The sequence below is a fragment of the Cynocephalus volans genome, chromosome 9 (assembly GCF_027409185.1).
Source record: "Cynocephalus volans isolate mCynVol1 chromosome 9, mCynVol1.pri, whole genome shotgun sequence".
Lineage (NCBI taxonomy): Eukaryota > Metazoa > Chordata > Mammalia > Dermoptera > Cynocephalidae > Cynocephalus > Cynocephalus volans.
This window is the reverse complement of record NC_084468.1, coordinates 52,628,878-52,656,705: the sequence shown is the minus strand read 5'-3', so window position 1 is coordinate 52,656,705 and position 27,828 is coordinate 52,628,878. Positions and strand designations below refer to the sequence as shown.

Below are 27,828 nucleotides of genomic sequence, written 5' to 3'. Positions count from 1 at the left end.
GGCTCACTCGGTAGAGTGCGGTGTTGATAACACCAAGGCCCCGGGTTCGGATCCCATATACGGATGGCCGGTTCGCTCACTGGCTGAGCGTGGTGCTGACAGTATTTACTATAGAATTAGAATACTAACTTCAGTATAAGTCAAGGGACCTTTTGCAGGACAATTGTATCTAAGAAGCTGTGAAATCCTTAAAATTGCATGTAAAAGGCTATACGTGTATGTTTGTGTGTTGAATTGTGCACCATGCATGCCTGCACTTCTTTTTGGTGAGAGTCCCATGGCTTTTTTTTTTTTTTCAAAGAGTTAAGAAAACTGGTATAAAGCATTGAACCATAATTTAGCAAATGAACCATAATATAAGCTAGAAAACTGGAAAAAGTGAATTAGAATACCCAAAATACCTGTTATGTATCACCTAATCAATTGCAATATAGCATTATGGAGTAAGGTTTATAACTCAGAATTTAGAACTGAATACAATTTTAACATCATCTAACATACATATATCATTTTAATACATAAAGAAACACAGGCCCAGAGACATTTATAATTTGTTCAAAGTCACACATGACTCTGTTATTTTACTTAAACATTTTAATCAGTGATTTTCAAACTTTTTGTAGGATCCTCTCCCCTCCAAAATGTTTCAACATAATTTTATTAGGAACTTTTAGGAGTGCATTTGTTTTTCTCCATGTGCTTTTTGAAAATGTTCAATTATTTATTTTCATATTCATGTATTAATTTATATAAAATAAACAAAAATGAAAGTGAATAGATAAAAGAGAAATTCAGAAATACAGAGAACTAATTCAAAAGTCATTGTCTATTTTAAATATTTTGTTTCCTATTTTTTGCTTTTCTTTGTAACAAAACTGTATCAGCACACATGCATATATACTCACAATCTATAGAAAGACAGTGTTAGCAATGATTAGTTCAACTTTATATGGCTATGTCTACTTCATAAAATTAGAGACTTCTATACAAATCAAGACAAAGTAGTTTATTTAAAAAAAAATTAACAGAATCTGCGTGATACTCTTAAATGATATGTAACTTTCACAACCACAGAAACCATAATTTTATATTTTTTAATGTTTTAATTAAAACAATTAATGAAATTATGAAGTGTCAAAGAAGAAATATTTTGTTGAAAGCCAAGAGCTATTTCATCATTTTTTTTCTAAAGTCATAAATTGAAGAGCTGACATCTTGATTTATCACACTGTGCACTTTTAATAGTCAACAAGTTTGCTATTAAATTTTAATCAACCTGCCTATTAAATTTCATTCAAATGGTTTGGAGAAACTTCACCTTCTTTTAATAGCTAATTCATTCACTAGGAATCTATTAATATGGATTTCAATGACACATTTTCCCCAAAGTACAGACTGGGTTATTGTTAGCTCAATATAAAATGAAATATTCTGAATGCAGAGATGTTGTCTCTATTTTAGTACATAAATTCAGAGCTTTAGAGTTGGAAATCCCGGAAATTACCTATTTATTCCATTCTCCTCATTTTGCACTAATTGTCTGTACATAAGTCTTCTTGTCCAGAAACAAAACATGAGTTTTCTACAGTAAATACTTAGAGGTGAAATTGCTGGGTAAAATGCAATGCACATTTTCAATTTACAACATACTGCCAAAATGCTGTCAAATGTTTTTCTACCAATTCACACTCCCATGAGCAGTATATAATTCTCAAATTCTTGCTGGGACTTTGTCTTGTCAGACATTTTTGTCAATCAGACTATGAAATGATATATCACTGTTATATTTTGCATTTCCCATTACTAGACAGTTGGGTAATTTTTCATACATTTATTGGCCATAAAATTTTTCCCTTTTGAGAGTTGCCTGTTCCTATCTTTTGCACACATTTATATTGAGTTGCTCGATTTTATTTATTGATTTGTAGGCATTCTTTATATAAACCAGGCACTAACATCTTGTTTGTTATATAGGCAGAGTCTTCAAAATGATCACTGAAAGATTCATATTATCTTTTAATTCTATTTTTCCATGAACTTTTTGAAGTACCTTCTTATGTTGTTTATACCTTCTTCTAATACCTATTATAAGAACTGCTTAAATTCTGAGACAACAACCTTATCTGTCTTTTTCTTATAGTTTGTAATCTTTGTTATTTAGTTTTTAAGAACTCGTTCTTCAAACTAAAATCTAAAGTATATTTTCTTCTAAAAGTTTTAGGTGTTATTTTTTTACATTTGATATTTTTTCCATGATATGCAACACAACCCCATCATATTGCAGATGAAGAAACTGATGCCATCAGATATTCAGTGGCATTTTTCATATCATTAGCTGAAAGCAAAGCTGCGGAGTGTTTTTTGACTGATGACTGATTGAGCCAACAAATTTAGAATAGAAACTCAGAATTATTGGTGAATCACAACAAAGCAGGTAGATGGTTTGCAGTAGAAGTGATGAACCTATATCAATCGGTCATTCATCTCAAAAGCTCATCTTCTGTGGTCCAAGGCATGTATTTCTGTGTTCTATTAACATCGACATTTTGAATTCTGTAGCCTAGTACTCAAAGCAAAGAATAGTGAGCTGAAGATAACAGGCCAATTTTGCCTAACTGCAGGCAAAATAGCAGTAAATCAGAGTTCTTTTTAATAAATCAAATGCATTTAGCAAAAAAATATTTATCTCTGTCATTCACACAGTAGCTACTCAATTCATTTTCTAAAATCAGATTAATCCTTGATAATTGGCTAATGTATGTAGTCAATCTCACAACTGCATTTCTTTTTTTTTTTTTTTTTTTTGTCTTTTTCGTGACCAGCACTCAGCCAGTGAGCGCACTGGTCATTCCTATATGGGATCCGAACCAGCGGCGGGAGAGTCGCCGCGCTCCCAGCGCAGCACTCTACCAAGTGCGCCACGGGCTCGGCACACAACTGCATTTCTTTGTAAATCACATATAGCTTGTGCACAACTGCTAAATAAAACAAATGTAAGTATAATCATTACACAATATAAAATAATTTGCTAAAGTGAAGAAAATATTACTTTAAATATAACTCACTACCCAATATTGGTGTACTTTTTTTTATGTTGTGCAAATTATATAAGCTTACATGCCGAAGGTCTGTCCTGATTAAAACTTGAACTTTAAAATTAGAACCTATATTTGAAAACATACGTCTGAAAAAAATAAATATGAAATAAAGCAAGGTACCCATGAATAAACATATTTTTGATAATGTTGTTCAGACATTTTATCATATGATCATAATCAGCTCTGTTCTGTTTAGGCTGAGGCTGGTTCAGGAAACATAGTGTTTCTATTTTTCTAAATCAAAATTGGCTATATTTCTTCAATCTCTATATCCTCTCAGTTCTCTCTTAATTCTCCAGTAATTTTCCAGGGTTGTAAATTACCTTCTCTGAATGTATTGGGTAACTTGTCTTATGTTTTGAAGCATCCACATTGCTTATAATGATAAATTATGAAGAAAGTTTATTATGAAAATTATAGGAGAATCTATCACATGAACACTTTTAAATGACATGCTGTATATAAGGCTGAACTATAAACAGTGTAAGCCTTTGCATAGAATTCAACAGGAGTTATTTTAATTGGATACTACATAATTATTGGTAATAACATTTTAAATATCTTTTTTTCTAATGAGGCCTTTTTTTGCTACACTTATATCCCACTTTCACATTTTAATTTTTCATGTAATTGAATTAACTCCTATTTACTTCAAAATAGCGGATGTAAATTGATATAACCTATTTCTAAGAAAAAAATAATTTGAACAAATGATGACTCGTTAGTTAACTTTTAGTATTATATACTGTGTATTTATATCATCATAATCTTTACGTTTGTAGTATAGTAGGAACATTTTTCCAGATGAGAGATACACTTTAAGCTTTGTTTTTAAATTATGAATTATAAGGCACTTCATAGTTTTTGTTAAAACCAGAATTAGACATAAAAGTAGTAAGAAATTTATAACATCACTGAAATGTCAACTCAAAAAGATTTTCTACTTGTTCCAGGCATTACTGTATTGTACTAACAGAGAAGGGCACAGCTTTAAGAAATAGCAATTTCAAGAATACAAAGACCTGGGGAAAGTTATATCTTTTCTATTACTAAATGATTAAAAGCAGAACATATTTACCTGTTTTTTGACATAATATTTGCCCTGTATTACATTCAGACTTTTAGTGAAGTATAAAAAATTAAAGAAAACAGAATTATACCAATAACATACTTTGAATGCTTCCAGTAAAGAAAAGAAAAATGACCACAAAATTCTTCTTACAACCTAAACCCTACAATTGGGCATTAATGCATAGTACTTCAACATACTCCATTATCAAATAGTTTTGTAAAAGTAATATATTAGTTGTCAATCTCTCTCACCACATATTCAATTTTTATTAGCACCACACTCTAACCAACTGAGCTAACCGGCCGCTTGCACATATTCAATTTTTAAAAGCTTTTCTTTTTCTACATCTGAAGGATGAATCCACTCTAAAGAACTGACTTAGAACAAAATGAATTGGAAGCAAATGAGCAGTACATGGAAGAAATTAAGAAATAAAGATGTGAATAACTGCACTGTGAAGAATCTCTATTTTCTATATTAGGTGATAAAAATAAAGGTCACTTTGAAATACATCTTTGAAAAAAATATATATATATTCAATCTTCAGTAAATTTCATGAAAATCTATGATCATATGAAAAGAATAAATTTGTTTGTTATCATGTGTAGGGCTTGTGCTCAGAAAGACCTTGTTTAGAATCTAGATTTTGTCTTTTACTTGAAAGCCATGTAAATGTGGACAAGCTACTTTAACCACCAGGAAACCCAGTTTCTTCATGGATATAAAGAAATGGATACTGAATAATGAACAGTGCACAATATGTAGATGATAGCTACACACACTAAAGGAGAAACCCCCACTTTATCAAGGAGTATAAATAGGTGTATTGTATTCTATTAGAGAAAAGAATACAAGCAATTCCTAAGTTGGGAGTCTTCACATTTAGCTCTGAAAAAACATATTTTTTTTTTTGAAAAATTACATCCTCGGTAACTTATATAAAATAATAAAAACATTTTAATGAGAGGTGGAAATGTTCTACAGCACTTATATTTAGAACTCACCAAAGCATCTCACTGTAGCTTGTTTGATTTATAATAGAGTTAAGAGACACTGCTAACTATATATTAGTCAATAAGATAATAAACCATAAAATGAGGACTTCACATAGATAAAGAACTCTCTTTGTAGAAGTATCTAAGAAAGCTTTAAGTAAATAAGAATAATAAATACAAACCATGTTTACTATTGTGTAATTGGCTGTGAGAGACTGGATAATTTGAAGGAGTCATATCAAAGTGACAAAACTGAAAGCAAAGCATAAGAAGGATGTGCTGAGAAAACATTTAAATGTTCTTTTTCACTTCCTGCCAACAATTTATAGCAAGAAACTTTGCCCCATCTTGCTACTTGAATAGAGAGCTCATTCTGAAAATTATTTGGCCTCCTTGGGTTAAAAATCAGGATATTAATAGCATGTTTAATTATCTATTTGACTCATGATCTCACTTTTAAAATCCATACCTATTTTGCAAATATGTTATGTAACTGATTTTCCTACACAGATTTCCTTATTTTACTGTACCTTTTCTGATTATGTCTTTATTGATGACATGTACAAAGGAAAGAAATAAACACAGAGAGCACTGTTGCCTCCTTTATACATCAAGAGTAGAAAGGAGAAAAATGTTAGAAATGAATATAATGGCGAACCTCAACAGAAAATTTTACCCATGCTGTAGGATACTTATATTCACAATCATATAGTCATAATGCTTGTTCAAAACAAAAAAATAGTTTGTTATTCAGGCTACTCTGATTTGTTAGCTATGCAAGTATTACCATAGGCACACACATTATTAACTATTTTTTGCAAATTTCACAAATAGATGCCAGATAATATTAGGAGTTGGTTAATATTCATAGCCAATGATTTTATAATCCTTCAGACCTGCAAGGCTTTGAGGCAATATGGCGTATAAGCCAATTTAGATATAAGCCAAATTATATTTGCTGACATTAATAAAGTGCACTCTATGAGTATGAGTGTTTCATCCTAGTAGCTTTAATGCATATAAATCATTAATCACAGTCAAATACCACTTACATTTTTTCATTTGCATTTTTCTTTAAAAACATAAAACCAAAACATGTTTAGAGGCCTGAATATTAAGGAGGTAGCAGGTGATTCATTGTTAAGTTTCTTTTGCCTCAGTGACCAGCTTCTTGGGAAGGACAATACAGGTTCTGAGAAGACGTGAAATAAAAATGGGTTTGAGTTGCATCCCTGCTCCACAACATAACCGGCTGTCTGAATTGAACTACTGTTTAAGCTTCTGCACGGCAGGATGGGGCTTGGGAGAAAAAAAGAAGGGAGTGTTTGCTTATATCATTATCTAAGGTAGGGAGAAGAAATATACTACCCTTTATTTCTTTGATGCTAAAATATGGTTATGAATCAAAAGTGGGAAGTACAATTAGGCAGATGTAATTTGCATTTAATTTCTAATTTAGAAGAGACAGTTCAGTTTTATTAGTTTATTCTTTTTGTTAGCCGTGAGGGTATCACTATCTTAGGTAAATTATTATTTCTTTTAGTTGGCATTCAGGTAACCATCTCATTCCTCCCACCTATTTCTGGAAAATAAAAAGGAAAGGAAACCTTCAGTAGTGAATGATGAATTTTAATATCTGATTACTTGAGAGCACTGGCAAGAACAAGTTTTCACTCATTAGGAAATATAAGTAAATCTCTGAATAAAATAATAATAATAATTCTTATTATGTTCTACACACTGTTAAAAGCAATTCACATATATTAACTCATTTACTAATCTCAAGGACTTTTTAAAATGAATATTATTTATATCCCTATTGCACAGACCCTGAGAAGTTAAGCAATTTGCCAAAGTCACAGGATTAAAACTAAGTGTTCATTCTCAAACCTTCCACGCAAAACTACAATGAGTAATTCAACTACTTGCAAATGTCTATTTGATGGCAGCATGTTTCCTCTGTCTCAACATTGCTCCTACCAGGTGAGGTCACCTTTCAGTAGGTAGTCTTGCCACTAGCTCAGAGCCAAAATTTTCCCTTAAAAATCTATGAAAATAAATGCCCTGTCAGAGACCATCATAATTTTACTCATTGCATAAATTTACTGAGAATACGTGTGCAGAATCTGAACCCTAAAAAGAGAATCCAGGAACATTAATAAATAAGTGCTACATATCTACAGATCGGTCTTCTGACATTAACCTAAATTTGGCTTAAATAAAGATAGCCTTACTGATCAGATTTCCATACATAAAAATCTAAATCACATTAACTTGTGTGGGATGTTGACAAGATGGAGGATGGGGGTTAGGGGTAAATAAAAAAAACACGATGTTAGTCAAGCCATTGTTCCAGAAGAAGAAATGCCTGGGTTTTTTTTGTTGTTGTTGTTGTTGTTGTTGTTTGTTTTTGTGTTTGTTTCTTTCTTTAATTCTTCCACTCAGAGGGAGCATATTTTTACAATAACTCCATGGCGGGGGTGGAAAGTAGGCCACCTCTTTGTAATTCACAACACAAAGATACCATATTAGTAGGAGCTACCTAGCAAAACCTGATTTTTTTAAAAAATTTTATTTTGTCGATATACATTCTGGCTGATTATTGTTGCCCATCACCAAAACCTCCCTCCCTCCTCCCTCCCCCCCTACCCCCACCGATGTCCCCTCTGTTTGCTTGTCGTGTCAACTTCAAGTAATTGTGCAAAACCTGATTTTAAACAGAAATTTCTGACCTCAATCTAATTCAATCAAAAGAAAATGGGAAATGCAATTATAATATGTATGACGAGATAAAGCCTAATAAAATGTAATTTTAGAAAGTATCCTAATTTCTCTATAGATCTGCAAGAATGGAAATGTTTAACAATTAAGTGAACCGCCAGAGAAATTCTCAGCAAACACTTCATTTTTGGATCAAAGTCAAGTTTTAGAGGCATTGTTAATCTAAATTGTTCTAGATGAAGTTTGGCCAGCAGAGATAACAGGAAGGAGATATGAGGGGGAAAGTTTACTCCAGTTACAAGTCCTTTTCACCACCAACAGGAAATCGGAGCTACTAGAGACTGGAATTAGATTTCCAGTAGCCCTGGGAGGAGCTTGGGATTTGAACACTGACTATACCTTCAAGATATGTGCAAAATAGTAAATATTTAAATGAATCAATGAATAAATTCTCCTGCAGTGCTATAAGTTTGTGAAAATTTGGATTTGGTTCACAGTTAACCTTTCTTGAAACTCTCTGTAATCAACCACCTGTCAGTTATTCTAAAGCTCTGTCTGCCTGTGTACATAGTAGCATCAGTGAAGTTAACTTGATTGTAGTGCTGGGGGTACTGGCTTCAAGGAATTCTGGATTTACCTGAGTATGTTAACATTGTACCAAATAAGTTGGCAGGGGAAAATATTTGAAAATGCCCAGGGAACATTTCAGGAAATACCTTCATAAAAATCGATATTCAAAATACAGATGTAATGAAAGGTTTTAAAAGAGATGTAATGACCAAACAACAATCTCCCAGAGAGAACATATACAAATCAGTACACTCATGAAAATTATCAATAAATCTTCCAAGGATTCACACGATTCCAAGGAGTAAAATCCCAATAGTAATCAAGTTTATCACATTGGGAAATTTAGAAAGGTAACCGGATACATATGATTCAACAAGTTGGTTCAAGAACAGAATATTAGAGATGGATTAAAATAATAAAAACTGTTAAGAAGTTCTCCACTGTGTGGTAGATTCTTTATTCTTAATGGATCCTAAAAATGATAATGATAGATTCTTGTTTGAAAGGATAGATGATAAGACATACAAAATAACACTCTTGATAAATTGGGCAGTGGTATGAATAAGAAAGAAAACCTAAAGTAAAAATAGGACTAAACTTTAGACAACAGCTTGTAATTTTCAAGGGCCAGAATTATTTTAGAGACAAAAATAAGAGCTTTAATATATCTAACTTAGAAAGAAAGGAAAATGGAGTTTGAATTTAAAAAAATTGCCAACTGTAAGCAACTAAGAATGAATGGGAAATTGGAATATATGAAGATGTGAGATGCAGAATCTAAGGTTTTTATTTTAATAATAGAGAATATAATCTTTTCAATAAACAGAAGTGAATAATTATGTTGCTGAGGTGACTGAAGTGTTTATCTGGAAAGATGAATCTTGTATGTCACCTACCTAAATATGATACACACGCCTGAATGCAGGGAAGATAGGACCCTGGGAAATAAGACAAGATTAAAGAAGGAGGTTAAAGACTATACTCAGAGATATTATATGAAGAAATAAAATTTTAAAGTACTCTATTTATCCAAGATAAAAAAAAAATAATGAGATGAAAATAAAACTAGGAGTTTCTGACTTGGGGGGCTAGGAAATTAATATAGAAAATAAAGATCACCGTGGTTTCCAGCACATTAAAGTCACTAAGTGAAAGGAAAAGTATATATCCTGATGAAAAAGATCACTCCCTGGGCACACCTGAAATTATAAATTCAGTTTAACCCCCTCCCCAAAGTCATCATTAAAGTAACTTATTCAATGTCAAGAAATTTTATATCCTTTCTTCAGTAGCTTTAAGAAATACCTTATAAAACTAGAAATTTTAATAAATGGACTCAAATATATGACCAATCAATAAAAAATATTATTATTTCTTTAAACGTATTTCAAATTGACCCAATCATCCACATATCTCTATATCCCAACTTGATGGACTTCTTGAGAAGGAATTAAGAAGGAAGAAACTAAATAGCAACATTATATGTTGGACCTTAAAGTCATACAAAATTATCCACTTAAAGCAAGCTTTTACTAGTTAAATATCTTACTATCTTCACATAAATTTAGGTCACAATTATAAACAAATAATAATTTTACCTATTTTGTCCATCCTTACAATAGGCAAATAACACATTATTAAAATCATATTATCTCATCCTTTGTTTAAATAACAATTATCCTATGGCTGCTTTGATTGTTAGATGCAATCTCCTGACAATAAATCCTATTGATAAGAACAATTTTTTTTCTTTCCAAAAATGTACTATAAATTCTCTCTATATAGGATTATTTAAAGAATAAAGAAAATTAGTCACTATGGGAGAAAATTAGTTCCTAGGCTTTGGAGGCATTTGTAAAGTAATTAGTTCTCTATGATTTGGAAAGTAATGTCAAAAAGTTAGAATACTCATATTTAAATAAATTCTCACAAACTAAACATTAAAACTAAATTGAAAAACAGAAGAACACTTTATAGAGATTGCCTAAATGAGTTTACTTTAGCAAATAAAATCAAACTAATAATGATACAAAATATGAGAAGGTAGTTGTTTTGTTTTGATGTATCTTCATATACGGAGTACTATTCCCACTTAATTTTCTTACTTAAGCAGAAGTAATGTAGATAATTAAAATCATCACTAGGTTATAGTTACTCCCTTGTGGCCCCAAAATACATACGAAACTCAATTAAGATTATATTAAAACAAGGATCCCTGTAACAAATTCAATTTGGACACTATTTGTCCTAACTTCTTTTTTATAAATAAAATGCCACTTACTTGAGTAAGAATAAAGAGCACCAGCATCTGAAATCTTTCTTAATCATAAACCATAATTATTACATCATTTGTTTCTATGTAGCATTAGATACAGCAAAAAGCTGACAGAAACAGGTTGAAAAGAAACTAATAATTCTAGTTTGTGGGTAAGAAAAAAATAACAATGTAGATCATAAAAATAACTAAGTTCATATAAACACCACCTTCCTAAATAAACCTAAATTCTAAATATTTCCCAACACCGACTATAGTACACTTTTGCTGTCAACAAATGTCGCATCTAGTTATTTTTATTGCAGTCAAATTAATTCCAAACACACACACACACACACACACACACACACACACACACACAGAGAGAGAGAGAGAGAGAGAGAGAGAGAGAGAGAAAGGCGAAAAAAAATTGACCACACAAATGAAACAGATTAAGGGAACTTCATTTCAGAATCTAAATGATGCCTGGGATGCTTTTTAACCAGAAGTACATTCACATAAAAAAAACATGATATACATAAAAGTACTTTTTTTCTCCTACATCTTTAAATATCCAATATTATTTGAATAAGTCTGTTACATATTAAGATTAGATGCGATTTTTCCCCAAGTACACAGGTTGCCTTAAGTATGTATTAAACAGTATATTTTTACTTCCACAAAGACTATGAAATTGCTTTATACCTAGGACAATGTGGAACGCTATGATGCTTAGCAGACTCTATAGTCACGTAATTGCCCATTTTCACTGATTCCAATGAGGCCTGACAGCTCACCAGTTTCTAGCAGTTTTCTAACTTCCTTTCGGAAAAGATTTCCTGAAAATTCAGGATTAAAAAAAAAAAAAAGCTTATGAATAATGGAACATCCTGCTACACTCAACTAGGTTTTATATCCTTGCAATATTCCTATCACGTGGAACAAGGTTCAGAAATTGCAAATACAGCAATGTATTTAAGAACTTCTTAAAGTAATCAGAAAAGCAATAAATATGAAAAATCATTTCTAATTACCTCTGTTGAGAGACGCTGAACTGTTTATATCTCCAGTTATAAAGGAAGACTCTGACTGCTTTCGGACCGTGTCATTCCACATTCTACGAATTCGGCTCTGGGTAGAGAAAAAGGAAGAAAGGGAATAAACTCATGAGGCAGTGAATTTTCACACAAATCATTCTTTTTCTTTCTGTCATAGTTATATGAGACCGCTGTTTATAGTAACTGGCAAATAAATAACATCTACATGCACACAGTACAGTAGCATGAGAACGTCAGAAATAAAACTAATGATAATACTTTATTATTATCTTTAGTGTATTCCCAAAACTATATCAAAGATAATTATCACTATGAAAAAGGAATAAATGTAAAGTGTTATACCAATTTAAATATGTTGAAGACATATGGAAGTGTACTCTAGATAGTTAGAATTAGAAAATTTTCTTTTCCAGGATAAAACATGCTATTTTCATTGTAACTTTCATTGGAATAGGAATGGTTAAATATGTATTAAATTGTCAGTTTTATTAATAAAAGTTTTAATTTAAGAATTCAGAATCTTGCAATAGAGAGTTTGGTAAGAGAAGAACATAGGATATTATTTATATATTACTTGAACTTACATTTCCCACAACTTTTACAAGAAGACCAAAGTAATTTTAGAGATTATATACTATCCTGAGTCTTTCTTTTGAAGAGATAAAGGTATAGTCAATTTACCCTTATTTTTTGCTTCACAGTAGGAGGTTTTATAGATAACTGAAAATTCTTTTCTTACATCATGATTTATATTCCTAAATTCCAATATCCAAGAGTCAGATAATGCAAGAAAGTATTGTAATATTTTTCCATTGGTGGGGATTTTTTTTTCCATTTTATTCTGTTTTGCCATTTTATTGAGTTAGGGATCAAAATAAGTATTGCCAATCTTGTGAAGAGGAAACAAAATATTTTTAGAAACTTTTCCAAGGATGAAATAGTTACAAGAAATATTACTACTATTAATGGTGGAACCAAACTCACAAATGGGCTATATGTTCCAACTATATTTGAACTCCCTCAATAATAGGAGTAGCTAATCTTAGAATATTACACAATTGGTTTTATGAATCTTAGAACATGTTATCCTTCAGAAATATTGTTATACATCACATTTTCCCTAGATTGGTTAACACACACACACAAACACACACACACAGCAAAACTAATAAAAGGACAATGCTGGAAGCAGGTCTCTCACATTTGTTTTATTAGTTAATTAATTAACTTAAAAATATTAGTTACTCTCTACGGCCTGCAAAATACTAGCATAAGAAATACAAAGGAGAAATGCAAACACAAAATGTCTTTGCCTTCGTGGAGCTCCTAGACTAGAAAGTGACAGATTGATTAAATTATCACAAATAAGTGCAAAAGTACAACAATGTGCCCACAAATCTCCATAGAAACATTAAATACTGTAGCTGAAAACTATAAACAACCCAAATGACTATCAACGATAAATGGATGAATAAATTATAGCACAATATATAGCAATGAAAATAAAAAAGCAACATAGCGTCCTGCAGCAACATAGACGTCTGGGGAAAGAAAGAAAACATAACAGAATATATACTGTATGATTTCATGTGAATAATTACCAAAAACATGCAAAACAAAATGTACTGTTAAAGTTAATATAGTGATTATGTTGAAACTAATGATCAAAAGGGACTTAAAGAGTTTCTGAGGTCCTCCCAATCTAATATTTGACTTGGGGAGTCATAATAATTCATTGTGCCATATACTTACATATTGTGTGCTTTTGTAAATATTTCTTATACGGCACTATTAAAAAAAAGACTTAAAAAAACGCACATACTAGGAAATATGTCTTTGACTAGGGAGTCTCAGAACAATACCCTGAAGAAATGACGTCTTAGTGAGACTTGATGGAGTTATTGCTGTTGTTAGGTGACATGTACAGAAGCTACCTCCATTACCTTGTCTCCTGTTAGTCTCTTCTATCAGTTCTAGCCACACTTTTTTTTTTTTTTTTGCTGTTCCTTAACATGTCAGGCATATTTCCACTTTAGGGCTTGGCACTGGTTGTTTTCTCTGCCTAGAGTGCACTTCTCTCAGATACAGTTATGGATAACTCCTTCATCTTGTAAACTTTTTGCTCAAATATTTTCTCCTTAAAGAGGCCTAACTTGACCACCCTATTTACAATTATATTATACCCATCCAATCCACTCACAATCTTAGCCCCCTTTACCCTATTTCCAACCCCGTCATTAACATTTTTGTAATGCCATATTATGTAATGTACTTATTTTTTATATTCACATTTAATGTCTACTGGCTGCATTAGACTTGAGGATCTACAGAAACAGAATTTTTGTCTTTTTTTGTTCATGGATGTGTCAAGCACCTGAAATAGTGACTGGAATGTAGTAAATAGTATATATTATATATGTATGTATATACAAGGGTATTTCAAAAAGTTCATGAAAAGGTTTGCATTATCTTTTAATTCTATTTTCCATAAAATTTTTGAAGTACCTTTGTATAATATACTTGTATATGTATGCATATTAATCAATTTATTCTTTCCATGTTCTAGGTTCTACACTACGTACTTTTCACATATTCACTCATCGAAAGTTCACAAGAACCCTATGAGGCAAGCATTCTTTTATGAATTAGAAAACTGAAGCACAAAGGTTAATTATCATGTCCAATATCACAGACATAATAACTGGCATTATCAGCATAGCTGAATAGGAAAAGAAGGAAAGGGAAAAGTATTGCAGGAAGAGAAAAAGGTATATATAATATGCCGCACAAAGCTTTAATGTTTATGAAAAGGACCAGGATGAATCTTAGAATATGGGGATTAAAAAAACAAGCCACATATAGAAGACTACATACAATAAAATACCATTTTAAAGAAAGATTTTAAAAGGAAAGGAATACTAAACATATTTTTTAGATGGGGAAAAACTATTAAAATAAGTCAAACAAAATTTTGATAGAACAAAAGTGGAAGTTTTCTCTGGTGGGGAGACATAAGGATTGATTAGAGAGGTTGAATGAAGAGGAAAACACTGAAAATGTTCTATTTGCTAAGGTGACTGTTGAGTTCACAGGTGTTCATTTTATTAACATGCTTCACAATTCCATATGTTACATATTCCTTTATTTTTCAAATATTAAATTAAAAAAGTAAATACATCTAAAAAGTCAATAAAACAAATGAAAGATAAATGACAGACCAATTAAAGGAAGGTCAAACTGAGAAGGAAAATCCCCAATCCACAGTTACAAAAAAAAATCCTGTACCATATATGTGTGAGTATCTTCCCATGATTAGGCATACTACCAACCTTGCAAAAATGATTAGCACCAGGAAGTAAGTCTGGGGGAGCAGCAGGTGGAGAGGATTTTCACTTTTTAGTCTTGCCAATCACACCCCCATTATCTGCATACTGTAGTAGCCACATCATCTTTTTCCATATGGATGATAGCCTGTCACTTCCTTTTCTAAATCATCCCACTGGCTTTTTCTTTTCTTTTCTTTTCTTTTCTTTTTTTCTTCTCTTCTCTTCTCTTCTCTTCTCTTCTCTTCTCTTCTCTTCTCTTCTCTTCTCTTCTCCTCTCTCTCTCTCTCTCTCTCTCTCTCTCTCTCTCTCTCATCCCACTGGCTTTTTCTTTTCTTTTCTTCTTCCCCTCCCCCTCCCCCTCCCCTCCCCCTCCCTCTCCCTCTCTTTTTTTGTCCTTTTTGCCACCGGTAAGGGGAACGTAACCCTTGGCTTGGTGTCATCTGCATCCCGCACCGCGCTCAGCCAGTGAGCGCCCCAGCCATCCCTATATAGGATCCGAACCTGCGCCTGAGTGCACCACGGAGCCGGCCCCCCACTCGCTTTCTAATGTAATCAAAACAAAATCTAAATTCACATACTCTTACAAATACCTAGGGATCTGCCTCTCGCCTTTTTTTTTTAACTTCATCTTTCATTCTCTGACCTACTTTGGCCAAATAGCATTCTTTCTATTCCTGAATTTGCAAGTTCTCCCCTACCTTAAGTGCTTTGCATTAGCTGTTTTCTCACCCAAAATTCTCTTCCTCTGAACCTCTCTTCCACCTCTCATTCAGAATTTTGTCATTCATCCCTTGGCTCAAATATCACCTCCATAGGTGGTCTTTCTCCAGCACTTAATTCAAGCAGCCTCCTGGCTACTTTATATCAATATTTTGGTTCTCTGTCAGCTTTCACAATCTGATCGTTTCTGTTGGTTCGTTAGTTAATACATTTTCTGTCTCCCAATACTAGAATGAAAGCTCCAGAGTACAGAGGAAGTTATATGGGTTTTAACCATTTTAACACCAGAGCTTAGAAGACTGTTGGCATTATACAGGAGGCACTCCATATTTTAAATAAAAAAGTGAAATATATAGAGATTGTTATTTTAGAAGTTCTGTGATGTGAAAATTGCATCCATACTTCCCAAATTTTGCCTTAATGTCAATGAATTAAATTTAGCCTTTGTTTATTGAAGGTCACAGTTATTCTGAAATGTATTTATTAGTTTCATCTAAACAAATAGACTGGATTTAAGAAACTACCATTTTACGTAAGGTTCAACTGCCAAAATTAATCAGAATTAGCATTACATTAAGTATAAAAAAACAATGTAACTTTTTTCCAAGAATAAACTGTATTGTTACAAACTACAAAAGAAAAAATGATACAGCTTTAAAATATATATGAAATTGTATTCTGTAATAACAACACTAATAAATGGTAGCAGCCACCATTTACTGAGCATCTATAATTTGTTCATTTGAGTTATAATTGTTTTTACTAAACATACCACTTTATATGTAAATTGTTTCAGTACCTGGTAGAGAATTACTAAATTGGTAAAAAGAATTAACAATCATACATATAAAATATTACTTTCTTTGAATTTTGGATGACGTAGCAAATTCCTTTCTTCACCTGCCATACTCATTTAACTAGCAACAATATGAAGTCATTCATTACTGTGCAAACTTAGACCCTAAATTTCATAATCTCATTACAAATTTGGTTTCTTCAGTTTCTGTTAGAATCATTCCCATGTGAAATACACTAAAACAACAATAGACCTGACGTGTTAAACATTTGGGATAGAAAATAGCACTGATCAGAAAAGACAGAAACTCATAACAGAGTATAGGTAAGAGATATTTAATTTCAGTGAACAAATATTGTTTACCTGTGAGCCTGTAGAATAGCGTCCAGGAGTTCTAGAACCAGATGTTTTCCCTGAGCCAATGGAACTCTCTGTACTTTTGCCACTACAGCAATGTGTTCGCAGGCATTTCCCATACTCTTTTCGTACCTAGCCAATTAAATATTAACTTCTGTTAGCAAAAATTCATTTCAGCTAGAAACTAAGGTATAAAATGTATGTTAGTTTTCTTTGTAGATAATGTAATTATTTCCCTGCCCTACAGATATAAGAAATTCTGCTCAGCATATACTTTATAAAATAAAATAATTATAAAAAAATAAAATTGTATTCATACTATCAAGCTTGAAATTTCGCATAACTGAAGGCTTTTAAGACACACACACACACACCGCCAATCACATCACAGTCATACTACCTCTTAGTTCAAAGAACACATACTTAAAACTCTTTAAGACACTATTTCTAGCCTCATGAATTTGATATGAAGTAGCCTATGGTGCAAGGAAGGGTATTGTAGATATTATTTTTCAGGCAGAAGTCTAGTGAGAAAGTTTAAGAGAGTGGGGTGAAGAAAGGGGAGGAGGGAAGGAAAGAGAAAGAGATAAGAGAAAATCTAAAGGCAAAAAAGGAATATGTTAGACTGAGTATTTCCTTTAAATCTATGTTGCTTTAACTTTATTTCTCTTAAAAGTAGTCTAATTTGCAACTTTAGAATAAAAAAACCCAAGATTTTTAAAATTTATTCCTTCAAAATAGTTCTACTCAATGATTACAGAAAAATATAATTGCTTTTCTTTATAGTACTGCTGATTAAATTCTTAATCCTAGACATAGCATAAAATTACACAAAAAAAGATAAACATTTTTAGTTGATGTTTTTAAGCAAGGAAATACATCAACAATTTTGGGAGACACTTTTACAATGTTTAAAATTGTTATTACTGCCTATTTAATTGAACAAAGCATACAAAACTAAACAGTAACTGTCCTAACTCATTCATACCTCCACTATCAATAACAACAAAGGAACATCTTATCATATTGGTTATATATTCACCAATTTACATCATGAAAGAACATTATATACATGATTCTTAGCTCTTTATATGTTTGATTTCACATGAGTTCATAATTTCCAGTTTATGACAATGTAATATTCCAATGTAATTTTTTTTAAAATTTATAAATACATGCTTTTAAAGGAATGTTTTAGAATCAGACAAAAGATAAGCATGAATGATACATTAGATTATTATTCTGAATTAGTATTTGAAACTGAAACATTATATCTTACTGTTGTAAGGTTCATTCTGTCAAAGGCATAGCAGAATCAAAGACAGAATATATTCAGACTTGCTCAAAGAATTCATATTTATTGAATGCTTATTATATAGTAAGAATGATAATAGAGATATGGTGACTCAAAGCACAGAAGACTGCCCGGTGGGGGTAGAGAGGGAATCAAGGAAGGCTGAGCAAAAAAAGCTTCTGAGTGAAATCTTCAAAAGATAGGTTGGAAGTCAGTTTAGAGGGTGAAGTTAAAAGATAGGATGAGAGAAAAAGACAGTCTGGGCGTGGAGAACAATATGAGCAAACAGAGTTACAATGTGCTAACCAGCCTTTAAAACTTTTCTCTGCAATGCCAAATTCCATATTTTTAATATATTTAAAATTCTATCAATCTGTTTTGCAACAATCCCTTCTGCGCTACATTTATCAGTGATTAGAAATAAAGATAATTCTTTTGTTCAGTGTTTAGAAGTCAATCCATGTTTTGATTATTTTAAAATAGAAATGTGTATACCCATTTGTTTGTGTTTTTAAGATGGGAAAACTTAGAATTTTTAATCATTATTTTCCAGGAACTGTGCTATGTACCTTTCTCAAAATGACTCTGGGAAATAATTATTACCTTCACTTTACAGATAAGAACACTTATCTATACACCACTATAGAAGTGGTTATGCAACAAAAGTAAACTTGAAAGACTAAAAAAGGTTAAGTGATGATGTGTGTTATGTGAAAAATCCAAAGTTTATGGGTGCTCTATGGTCAGAAAGCTCCAAGATGCCACATTCCTAACACTGAGAAATGACCACCACAGGCATTATATATATTATTAATATTATTATTAAAATAATCCATTAGATTATCTCCTTTTCTTGTATATGGAAAAAATAAGGACAAAAGGGCAAATGCTTTAGTTAGAACTTGAGAAGGCTTAAAATAATCTCTAACCAAAGATAAGCACTATCGATTACAGCCCAGTAATGTGTACTGAATTTACGAAGCATCTCCAGGAACCTAAACTTTGATCATAACCTTCCCCACGCATCCACTTTGTTTTTCCTAATGTACTAAGCAAGTGATATTTTTTCTTTCTAGATGAGAAAATGTTTTTTAATAAAATGATTTAAACTTAACCAATATACTTTAGTACAAAGAGAGAAAGAGAGAGAAAAAGATAATGACTGCCCTTCCTGTTACAAAAGCAGCAAAATTATGTAAGGCACAGGAATTCATCATGGACTATTTGCATTTTCTAACAAAGATGAAATGTTCTGAATTGATTAAATAAACAACCAGCCAATTAAGATATTTGGTGATGCCAACTCACACATTAGCTACATTACATTACATTACTTACATACTCACTATACTGACTCTATTTTGCTGTGGTTTGATTTGAAATAGTAAGCATATGTCTTATAAAGAAAAAGAAGGAAAAAAATCATGGACCATGTCCACGAAACATTTTTCTTTAGATTACAATAAAATGGTTATTTGATTGTTCAATCATTTGCATATTCTAATCTACTATTTCACATGGTACTCCATCTAAATTACCTCAATCAGATAATATCTTATTTCAGTGCGATGTTGAATATAGAAGGCAGGAAACAGAATATATCTTACTAATGAAATGTTTCTTCCATACTCTCAGATCAGAAATAAAATAATTATGGAAGCTCTGAGAGTATTAAATTGAGTGTATAACTGAGTGTATAATGAATGCAAAAAGTGATCACTTTAATGTCACCAGTGGAAATATTGGTAACATAATATTGCAATTGATACTCAGAAAAGGACTGACAACTCAAAGTTTGATTTTTTGTTAATGAGTTGAATCATTCAAAGAATTACTCTATAAAGCCAAAAATTTCAAAAATGGATTATTTCATATTTCTTTAATTAAACTATATGAGCAACTACATTAACAAGGGCATATTAGTGAGATTCAATCACATGGCTTAAAAAACAAAAACAAAAACAAAAACAAAACTTCTAAGACTATTTCTGCAATTTCAGACCAGTAATTTTTTTTTGGAAAAAGCAAACAATAATTGCATGTTTTCTACATTTTCTGATATTGGCCCATGTTCTTGACACTAAATAAAAATGCCACCAAAATTCAAATATTCAAAATACAGAATGGATGAAAGAATAATATACTTATTGATTGTTATTGTAAATCCTAAAAGTAAGCTTCTAAATAAGGGCCTGACAAAAATTTTCATGAAGGGCCGTGTAGTCAATATTTTAGGTTTTGTGACACAAGGGGCAAAACCAAGGATACTGTATATGAACTTACTTTAAATTTTAAATGTAAGCATTTAAAAATGTAATGACCATTCTTGGTGTACTGGCTGTAAAAATAAAGGGGAACTGGATGAATCTGGTCTATGAGCTATAGCTTCCTAAACTCTGTTCTAATGAGTCATAAAATTGAACTTGATGATATACGAGTCTATTCTTGCATATTTTAAAATTTAATTTACATTAAATATGTTAAATATACTAAAAACTCTAGACTTATTTTTGGGTTGTAAGATGCAAAATAACTGCATATCAAATGTAACTCCTACTTATTCCAGTGATATGTTTATGATAAGAAAATAAAAATAAAAATAATAATTGGGAAAACTGTACTAGGTATTGACTAAAGAAATACCTACAATCAAAATCATTTATGTATCAAGCACAAAAATTTCTTTTCTGTTCTGTAGAAAATTTCCATATTAACTTTAAAATTTAAAATTTATGTTAGTCCAATTTCCAACTAATGTACAAAATATAGATGAGGAAAATCTGATCCACTATACTTCAATATGTTGTGACTGATTATGATGGCCCACTATTCCCTTATTTTAATGGACAAATGCCACCCTTTCCCTTAATCTACTGATTTCACTCCCCTCCTTTTGTATATGTTTCTCGTGAGAACCATTATGACATTCTTCTACTCAAGTCTAGATATCTCTCCCAATTATTTTGTCTCCCTGACTTCTCCAAAGTCTTTTACAACACCAACCAATTTCTATCCTTGACATTTTTTCCTACTTTTAATTCAGTGTGTCATCTTGATTCCGATTCTTCTCCTCTGACACTTCCTTCTTTCTATCTCCATTCTTACTCACCATTTCATGTTTTCTACTCTTTAAACACATTAAGTTTGGCAGATTGCTAGCTGTTTACCACATCCAATTCCACATCTTTTTGTCTAAAAAGGATCGACTGTTTCCTTGCACTTTTGGTGGTACCATCGATATAGCTCTATCCCAAGGAAAGTGAATAGAAGGGATATAAGCCACTTCCAGATCTTTTACACAGGATCCTCTCTATCTTTCCCAGACTGACCACTGGATATCAACACCCACAATGACAGTGAAATCATATACTGAGGTTGGCTGAGCCTTTGTAAGCCTGTGTCCTTCCATGGGGTACCCTCATCAATCGGGCAATAAGTAAAAAATAAACATTCATTGAGTTAAGCTATGAAATTTGGGGAGTATACATTAAGTATTTGGAAAGGTTCCACACATTCTAATATGATCTAATTTCTCAGGTGAATCTGAACCCATTAGATTAGAATCCATCATTCCTAATATAACCTCTTTTCTTTTTTGTAATCTATATTTAAAAGCCTGACTCATGATTACTACTCTAGTATGATTCTAGATTCTAGTATCAAAACATTTTAGATACCTATAACTACCTAAATTTGAAACAAAATAAAATTTTGTTTTATTCTTGTCTACCTTGACAAGGAGACACCCTTCTCAACTTCTGTTTTAGGTCTCACCAGCCTCTCAAACCAAAAATCCTAGAGAGAGAGATTTTTAATCTTTACTTTCAAAAAAAAAAAAAAAAGAAAGAAAGAAAAGAAGAAGAAAAGCATAGGTTTTTGGGTTTTTTTTGTTTGTTTTACATTTTGCCACTTCATTTTCAGAGCCATCTCTTTCAATATTTTATAATAATTTTTATTTTTATAACCTTTACGTCACACATGAGGAAATTGAGAAATGGGGATATTATTTAATTCACAAAAGCTTTTAAGCAAAGAAACTGAGATTCAAATCCAGGCAATGTGGTTCAGGGGTCTGAGTGATCAGAGCTATGGAGACCACATTTTTTAATAGAATTAAAAAATATAAGATTGGAAAATCAATTTTGGGATTTAGAAAAAAATGCAGTGAAAATACTTGGTTGCTAAAATTAAAACTGAAAATCCATACTCTTATGTCCTCGTAAATGTGAAAAATTACAAAACTAGACCAACATAAAAATTAAATATTGCATTTTAATCATTCAACTCAAAGATTTTATAAAAGATGCTTTTAAAATAAGCAGAGACTATTATTAAGTATTCCATCTTTCATTAAAAAAATCAATGTAAATTTTTTAGCCATAAAATGTCTAGACATTTATATTTTCCAGTGTAAACTAGTTTTTAAATAAACAGAAAAACATGTATATATATATATCTTATGCCACAATGTATATCATGCCTCCATGACATTTTAGAAAAGAGTTACTTCCTAATACACAAATTGAATTTGTCTGCAGATGAAAATATTAAAGGCTATAAGGTCAAGTTTATAAGAAATTAATTTTTGTTCCCTGTCCAAATCAGAAAATGTTTGTTTTTTTTTTAATTGCTGAACACCCTCACCAACTATTATGCTTGTATTTTGTGCCTTTTTAGTCTTTACCATTATTAAAAAAGTGAATGTATTTATTTCCTGGAGACAAACCTATCAAGAATGATATATTAGAAAATGTTATATTAGCTTTGCTATCATGCGATGTATACTATTTATTCTTGAAAAGAAAATTCTAGCTTACCTTCTTCTGAAGGACACAGTGGAAAATGAATATGAACATTCCCTGTAGAGAATTGAAAATGGTGAAGAGATACGCCATGATGACTGTGCTTTCATTAATATACATGAGTCCAAAGGCCCAGGTCAATCCTAACAGGCAGAGAAGAGCAATTGCACCTATAACCCATGACCTGTAGAGAAAAGAGAAAATTAAGGGTTATGAAATTATTGGTCTTTTATGAGCATAATCATATTATAGCAACAATACTGACAGTGAAAAAATGTTACGGTAAGTTTCATTGACAGAAAATGTAAGACAGGTGGTATAAGCATTTCAAGATTTTAATGAGGACCACAAGTTTTCAAGCTTGAGGAGATAAACATGAATGAAAATGTTATGAACACACAATTTCAGTTAAGCAGAAGCAGATTTGTACCATAAATTATTTATGTATTTGCAGCACATATGCAAATGGCATGGAGGTGTAGTTATGATGAATGGCAAGAGGGGAAAACTCTACAGCGCTATGTTAGTCTCCACTGGTCTCACTGGTATAATATTTGTTTGATTGAACTCTATTAGAGCTTCATGGGATATACTTTTACCCCATTTTTTCAAGTATTTTTCCATAAAAAATTTAGTGTTTACTGACAAAAACATAATTCATGTTAGACAGAACCAGTACTTGGAGTATATGTATGAATTTAAGAAGCCTTATTTGTTGTTTCTATAGCTATAGTTTCATAGAATAAGTGTGATGTATAGTAGATGGGAAAAAATAGTTCCATTCTAGCAGAACCACTGTAGTTCTACTTTCTCTCGACCTTTGGATCACTATATTCTAGGTTGGACTAGATTTTGGAAATCAGTCACTTGGCAGCTTTGTTGAAAAGAATCTTAAAGGCTCAGAGCACCTTTATTTCTTTGAAGTGCCTGTAAACTCAAGGAAGAAGATAAGGCTGAAAATGGGGATGTAGTGACATGAACTGAGGAGAACAGAATAAAAGACAAAGTCTTAATTTCACTCCATTCTTTTAGTTTCCTCTAAGCTGCCATCCGACTGGTAATAAACAAGTGACAAAAGCTCATATATTTGTGGTTATGTTATGAATTTACTATCAACATAAAATGAGTTCTTCCAACAGACGGGACTCCAAAAATTGAAAATGGAATCCTTCTCAACTCCTAAGGGTATGGGAGAACAGGACAAAACCAATTGAAATCTCTATAGACTCATAAATACACCTTTTTCTTTTCCAGTACACCTTCCTTGAAAAAGGCAAACTATGATTTCTTTTCAGCAGACTATTGTCCTCCATTTACACTGTCTAAGGAAGAAATATTTATTAGGACTGAAATTTTGCAAAGGGAAGGGGAAAAAAAAAATCACATATGTTAACCATAATCTGAAGCTGAGTTCAACATGTTTTTTAGAGATAATTACATCTTCAGAAAGATATGGTCCCAAAGTAGTTAATCAGTAAAGTCTTATTAAAATTAATTATATTTACATTTTTCTCCTACATTGATCAGCCTCTGTATTTCAGATTAAAATGCCCACTAAAGTTAACATGTTTAAAACATCAAAATTCTTGAATAAAAAATCCCTAAAGGAGTTTTGCCATTGCATGTGACACAGTGCTTATATAAATTAGAAAACATCTTAGATATTAATATTTTATGCTACAACTAGATTAAAAAATATGTGAACTTTCAAGGAAAGGCTCTCAGCTTCTTACAGACATTGGATAAAGGAAAAATGGGAAGAACTGCCATTAAATCAAGGCAAAATGCTATTTAGATTTAGAAATAAAATGACAGGATAAAACAATAAAGTCAGCTATTATTTACTAGAAAACACATGATGGGCCCAAGGGTTAAATGATATAAAACTGAAATGAGCCCAATTTCTAATAATAATAATAAAATAAATAAATAAATAAATAAATAATAAAAAATAATAAGCAAAAGCATGAAGAAGTGAAATGGCATTGGAAAAATGAAAACAAAGGACTCTTCACCAGAAGAACAAACTGAAAGTCTATAGTAAGGTCACCCATAAATTTCCAAACGTAGTTTATTTTTGCAGGACATGTCATTTTTAAATGTATGTAGGAAAAATGCCCACATATTAATATTTATATTTATATTTATTAGATTAGTACAGACTTGTAGCTTTGTTTAAACTACTCTAATATATTCAGAAACTATTAGGTCATTAATCAAGCAAAAGGTGTCAAATTTGAAAAGGACAATATTACATATGTAAAATTTAACTTTTTAAATTTAAATGAAGCATTTTTTTTTCTATTTTGGATGTTTAATATAGTAATTCATTAATATAAATTGCAATTGGGTGGTTTCGTACCCATAAGATCATTATGAAGATATACCACTAAATCATAAAATAATTTTAGATGAATGATGCCCAAACAAAGAACAGAAATGTGGACATATGCAGGACAGAAGAACACGTCACAATGAGAGGAGAAAGCTATTAAAAGCAAAACAAGTCTGTAACACAGGAAATTGCTATTACTGTGGCACTGAGTTCAGGTGATACCCAATTAACAGAGGTGATGTGGAATTTTTTTTTTTTTTGGCAATACACCTGCAGCATATTTATTCTGCATAAAAGTTGTGTGCCAGCTTATTTTCCTGCACAGTTTGCTCTTCTGCCTCAATGTGAATGACAGAAGCTCTAATGATTTTTCAGTACTGATCTGACAGCTGGTTCATGGGACCACACTGATAAATGGAATTTATCAGCCATTCAGGTCATTCTTACTTGATGAAGGGTCTGTTATCCTCATAGCTAAAGAATGCATAGACATAAAGACAAGAACACCAACATTAGCATTTTATGACAAAGAATTTCATATGAAAAATACTCTCCTGGTCCCCAAAGGCCTCTGTCCCCCACCTCCTTAATAGGTATCATAACCTTCCCTTTATATCCAGAGGGTAAATCCTAAAATGACCATGAGAACTTAAATAACAAGGAAAAAAATCAATTTTACAATACTGCAATATCCCTTACAAGAATCAAAAATTCCATTTTTTCATCATGTGCTCATATTACTTGTGACTTGACAGAGACATTTATTTCTTAGAGATCACATTTCTCTAGAGAATGAGAAATTTTACAAGCAATCTGGAAAAGGCTTGGGGTTATGCTTAAAATGACAGATTTCATGTCACCTAAAGGTATCCTTATTCTGTAATATTAGTAGGTAAGATTACTTAATTATGGACAGTATGCTTCTAAGTAATTTTAACTTGCCAGTGATTGACTTGAGTTAAATCTGAATATTATAGCCCTTTGAAAATAATCTGTCTTGACTATTTTAAAACTCTTTCTGCTAGTGTACTGAAAAAAAAATCCAACAAAAACCTTTATAATCTTTAATGGTAATAGGAACAAACAGATAGCAGCTGCTTATTGTTAGTTATATTAACTAATTTATTTAGTATCATTCTGATAAAATTTAGCGACAAATTAGTAAAGATAAGATAGGAAACATTTTGGATCATCTTTTTACAAACAGATTTTACTCAAAGAATTGTGACAGGACTAAAGGAAGAGAAACTGCCCTTTTCTCTTCTCTCTTGTCAGAGGCAATATAGTTTTCTGTATAACGTACTCACAAATAGAGCTCTTGGAAAGGCCCTAACAGTGATGAATTTTGAATAAAAACAACCACTGATAAAAATTCACTCTCCAGAATGATGAAATAGTGAAGAACGGAGGGAGAACTTGGTATTTGAAGCCCATGTGCCTGGGGTTTACATCCTAGCTCAGCCTTTTATTAGCTATTTGAATTTAGGCAAAAATTAATTTACCTGCATTTGTGTCAGTTTATACATCTATAAAATGGGGATTATTATAATGTAAATTTCTTGTGTTACCATGTAAGTTTCTTGTAATAATGTAATGACTTATTACGTATAAAGTGCTTAGAACTGTAACTAACACATAATGTGTTCAATAAATATTACATAGTGTTACTATTATTAGACTGTTCAAGGCTAAAGTCACACTGAAAATACAAAATTTCTCACCCAAAGAATAAAACACTGAATACATAAGTGTTGAGTAGTTAAATTCATTTGAGGATGTTTCAGGTGTAATGTAATACAGATGAAATAAATGTGGCTGAAAGAAGTGGTAGATGGAGCAGGGAGTGATTACCAGCCTCATGCAGCTATTTATATTTAAACTCATTAAAAAAATAAAATAAAGTTTAAATTCAGTCCCTCAGTCACACCAGTCACATTATAAGTGCTCAAAAGCTTCACATAACTAGTAGCTATCATACTGGACAGTACAATTCTAGAATATTTCTGTCATTACAAAAAGTTCTATTAAATGCTGTAGTAGGATATTTGAAGAGAATTTTAAGCCAGGAAATGGAATTCTAAGAGATATTTAAATAATGTTATGGATGTGAGAAAGATAAAGAGAAAAGAATTTAAAAAAAAATTTTTTTTAAAGATGACCAGTAGGGGGTCTTAACCCTTGACTTGGTGTTGTCAGCACCACACTCTCCCAAGTGAGCCACGGGCCGGCCCTGAGAAAAGAATTTGTAAGAACTGATATTTACCAGTTGTAAGACATGCCTAGAAAGAAAATCCTGTACTTATCTTGATATTGAATAGTTATAAAACATACTAATGTGATATTTATTCTATTATATGTGATGCCAAGTTCATGACTGGAAAAACTCTATCTTAATTTGTACACTACAATATCAAGTAAAGAAAGTTACAG

At 31.7% G+C, this 27,828-nt stretch overlaps 1 protein-coding gene across 18 annotated transcripts in view; it reads right to left on the bottom strand.

Moving 5' to 3' along the window:
• Positions 1-27,828, bottom strand: part of ADGRL3 (adhesion G protein-coupled receptor L3) — a 491,846-nt gene that overhangs the window by 13,593 nt on the left and 450,425 nt on the right. For 10 of the 18 annotated variants that reach the window (XM_063108117.1, XM_063108121.1, XM_063108122.1 and 7 more), the window contains 3 exons: positions 23,079-23,247; positions 16,974-17,099; positions 11,745-11,841 (listed from right to left, as the gene is read on the bottom strand). In XM_063108117.1, coding sequence (XP_062964187.1) covers positions 11,745-11,841; positions 16,974-17,099; positions 23,079-23,247 — 392 coding nt within the window. Of the gene's footprint in view, positions 1-11,744; positions 11,842-16,973; positions 17,100-23,078; positions 23,248-25,845; positions 25,873-27,828 lie in introns of all 18 variants that reach the window. The other 8 variants (XM_063108120.1, XM_063108118.1, XM_063108123.1 and 5 more) reach the window with 1 other exon arrangement.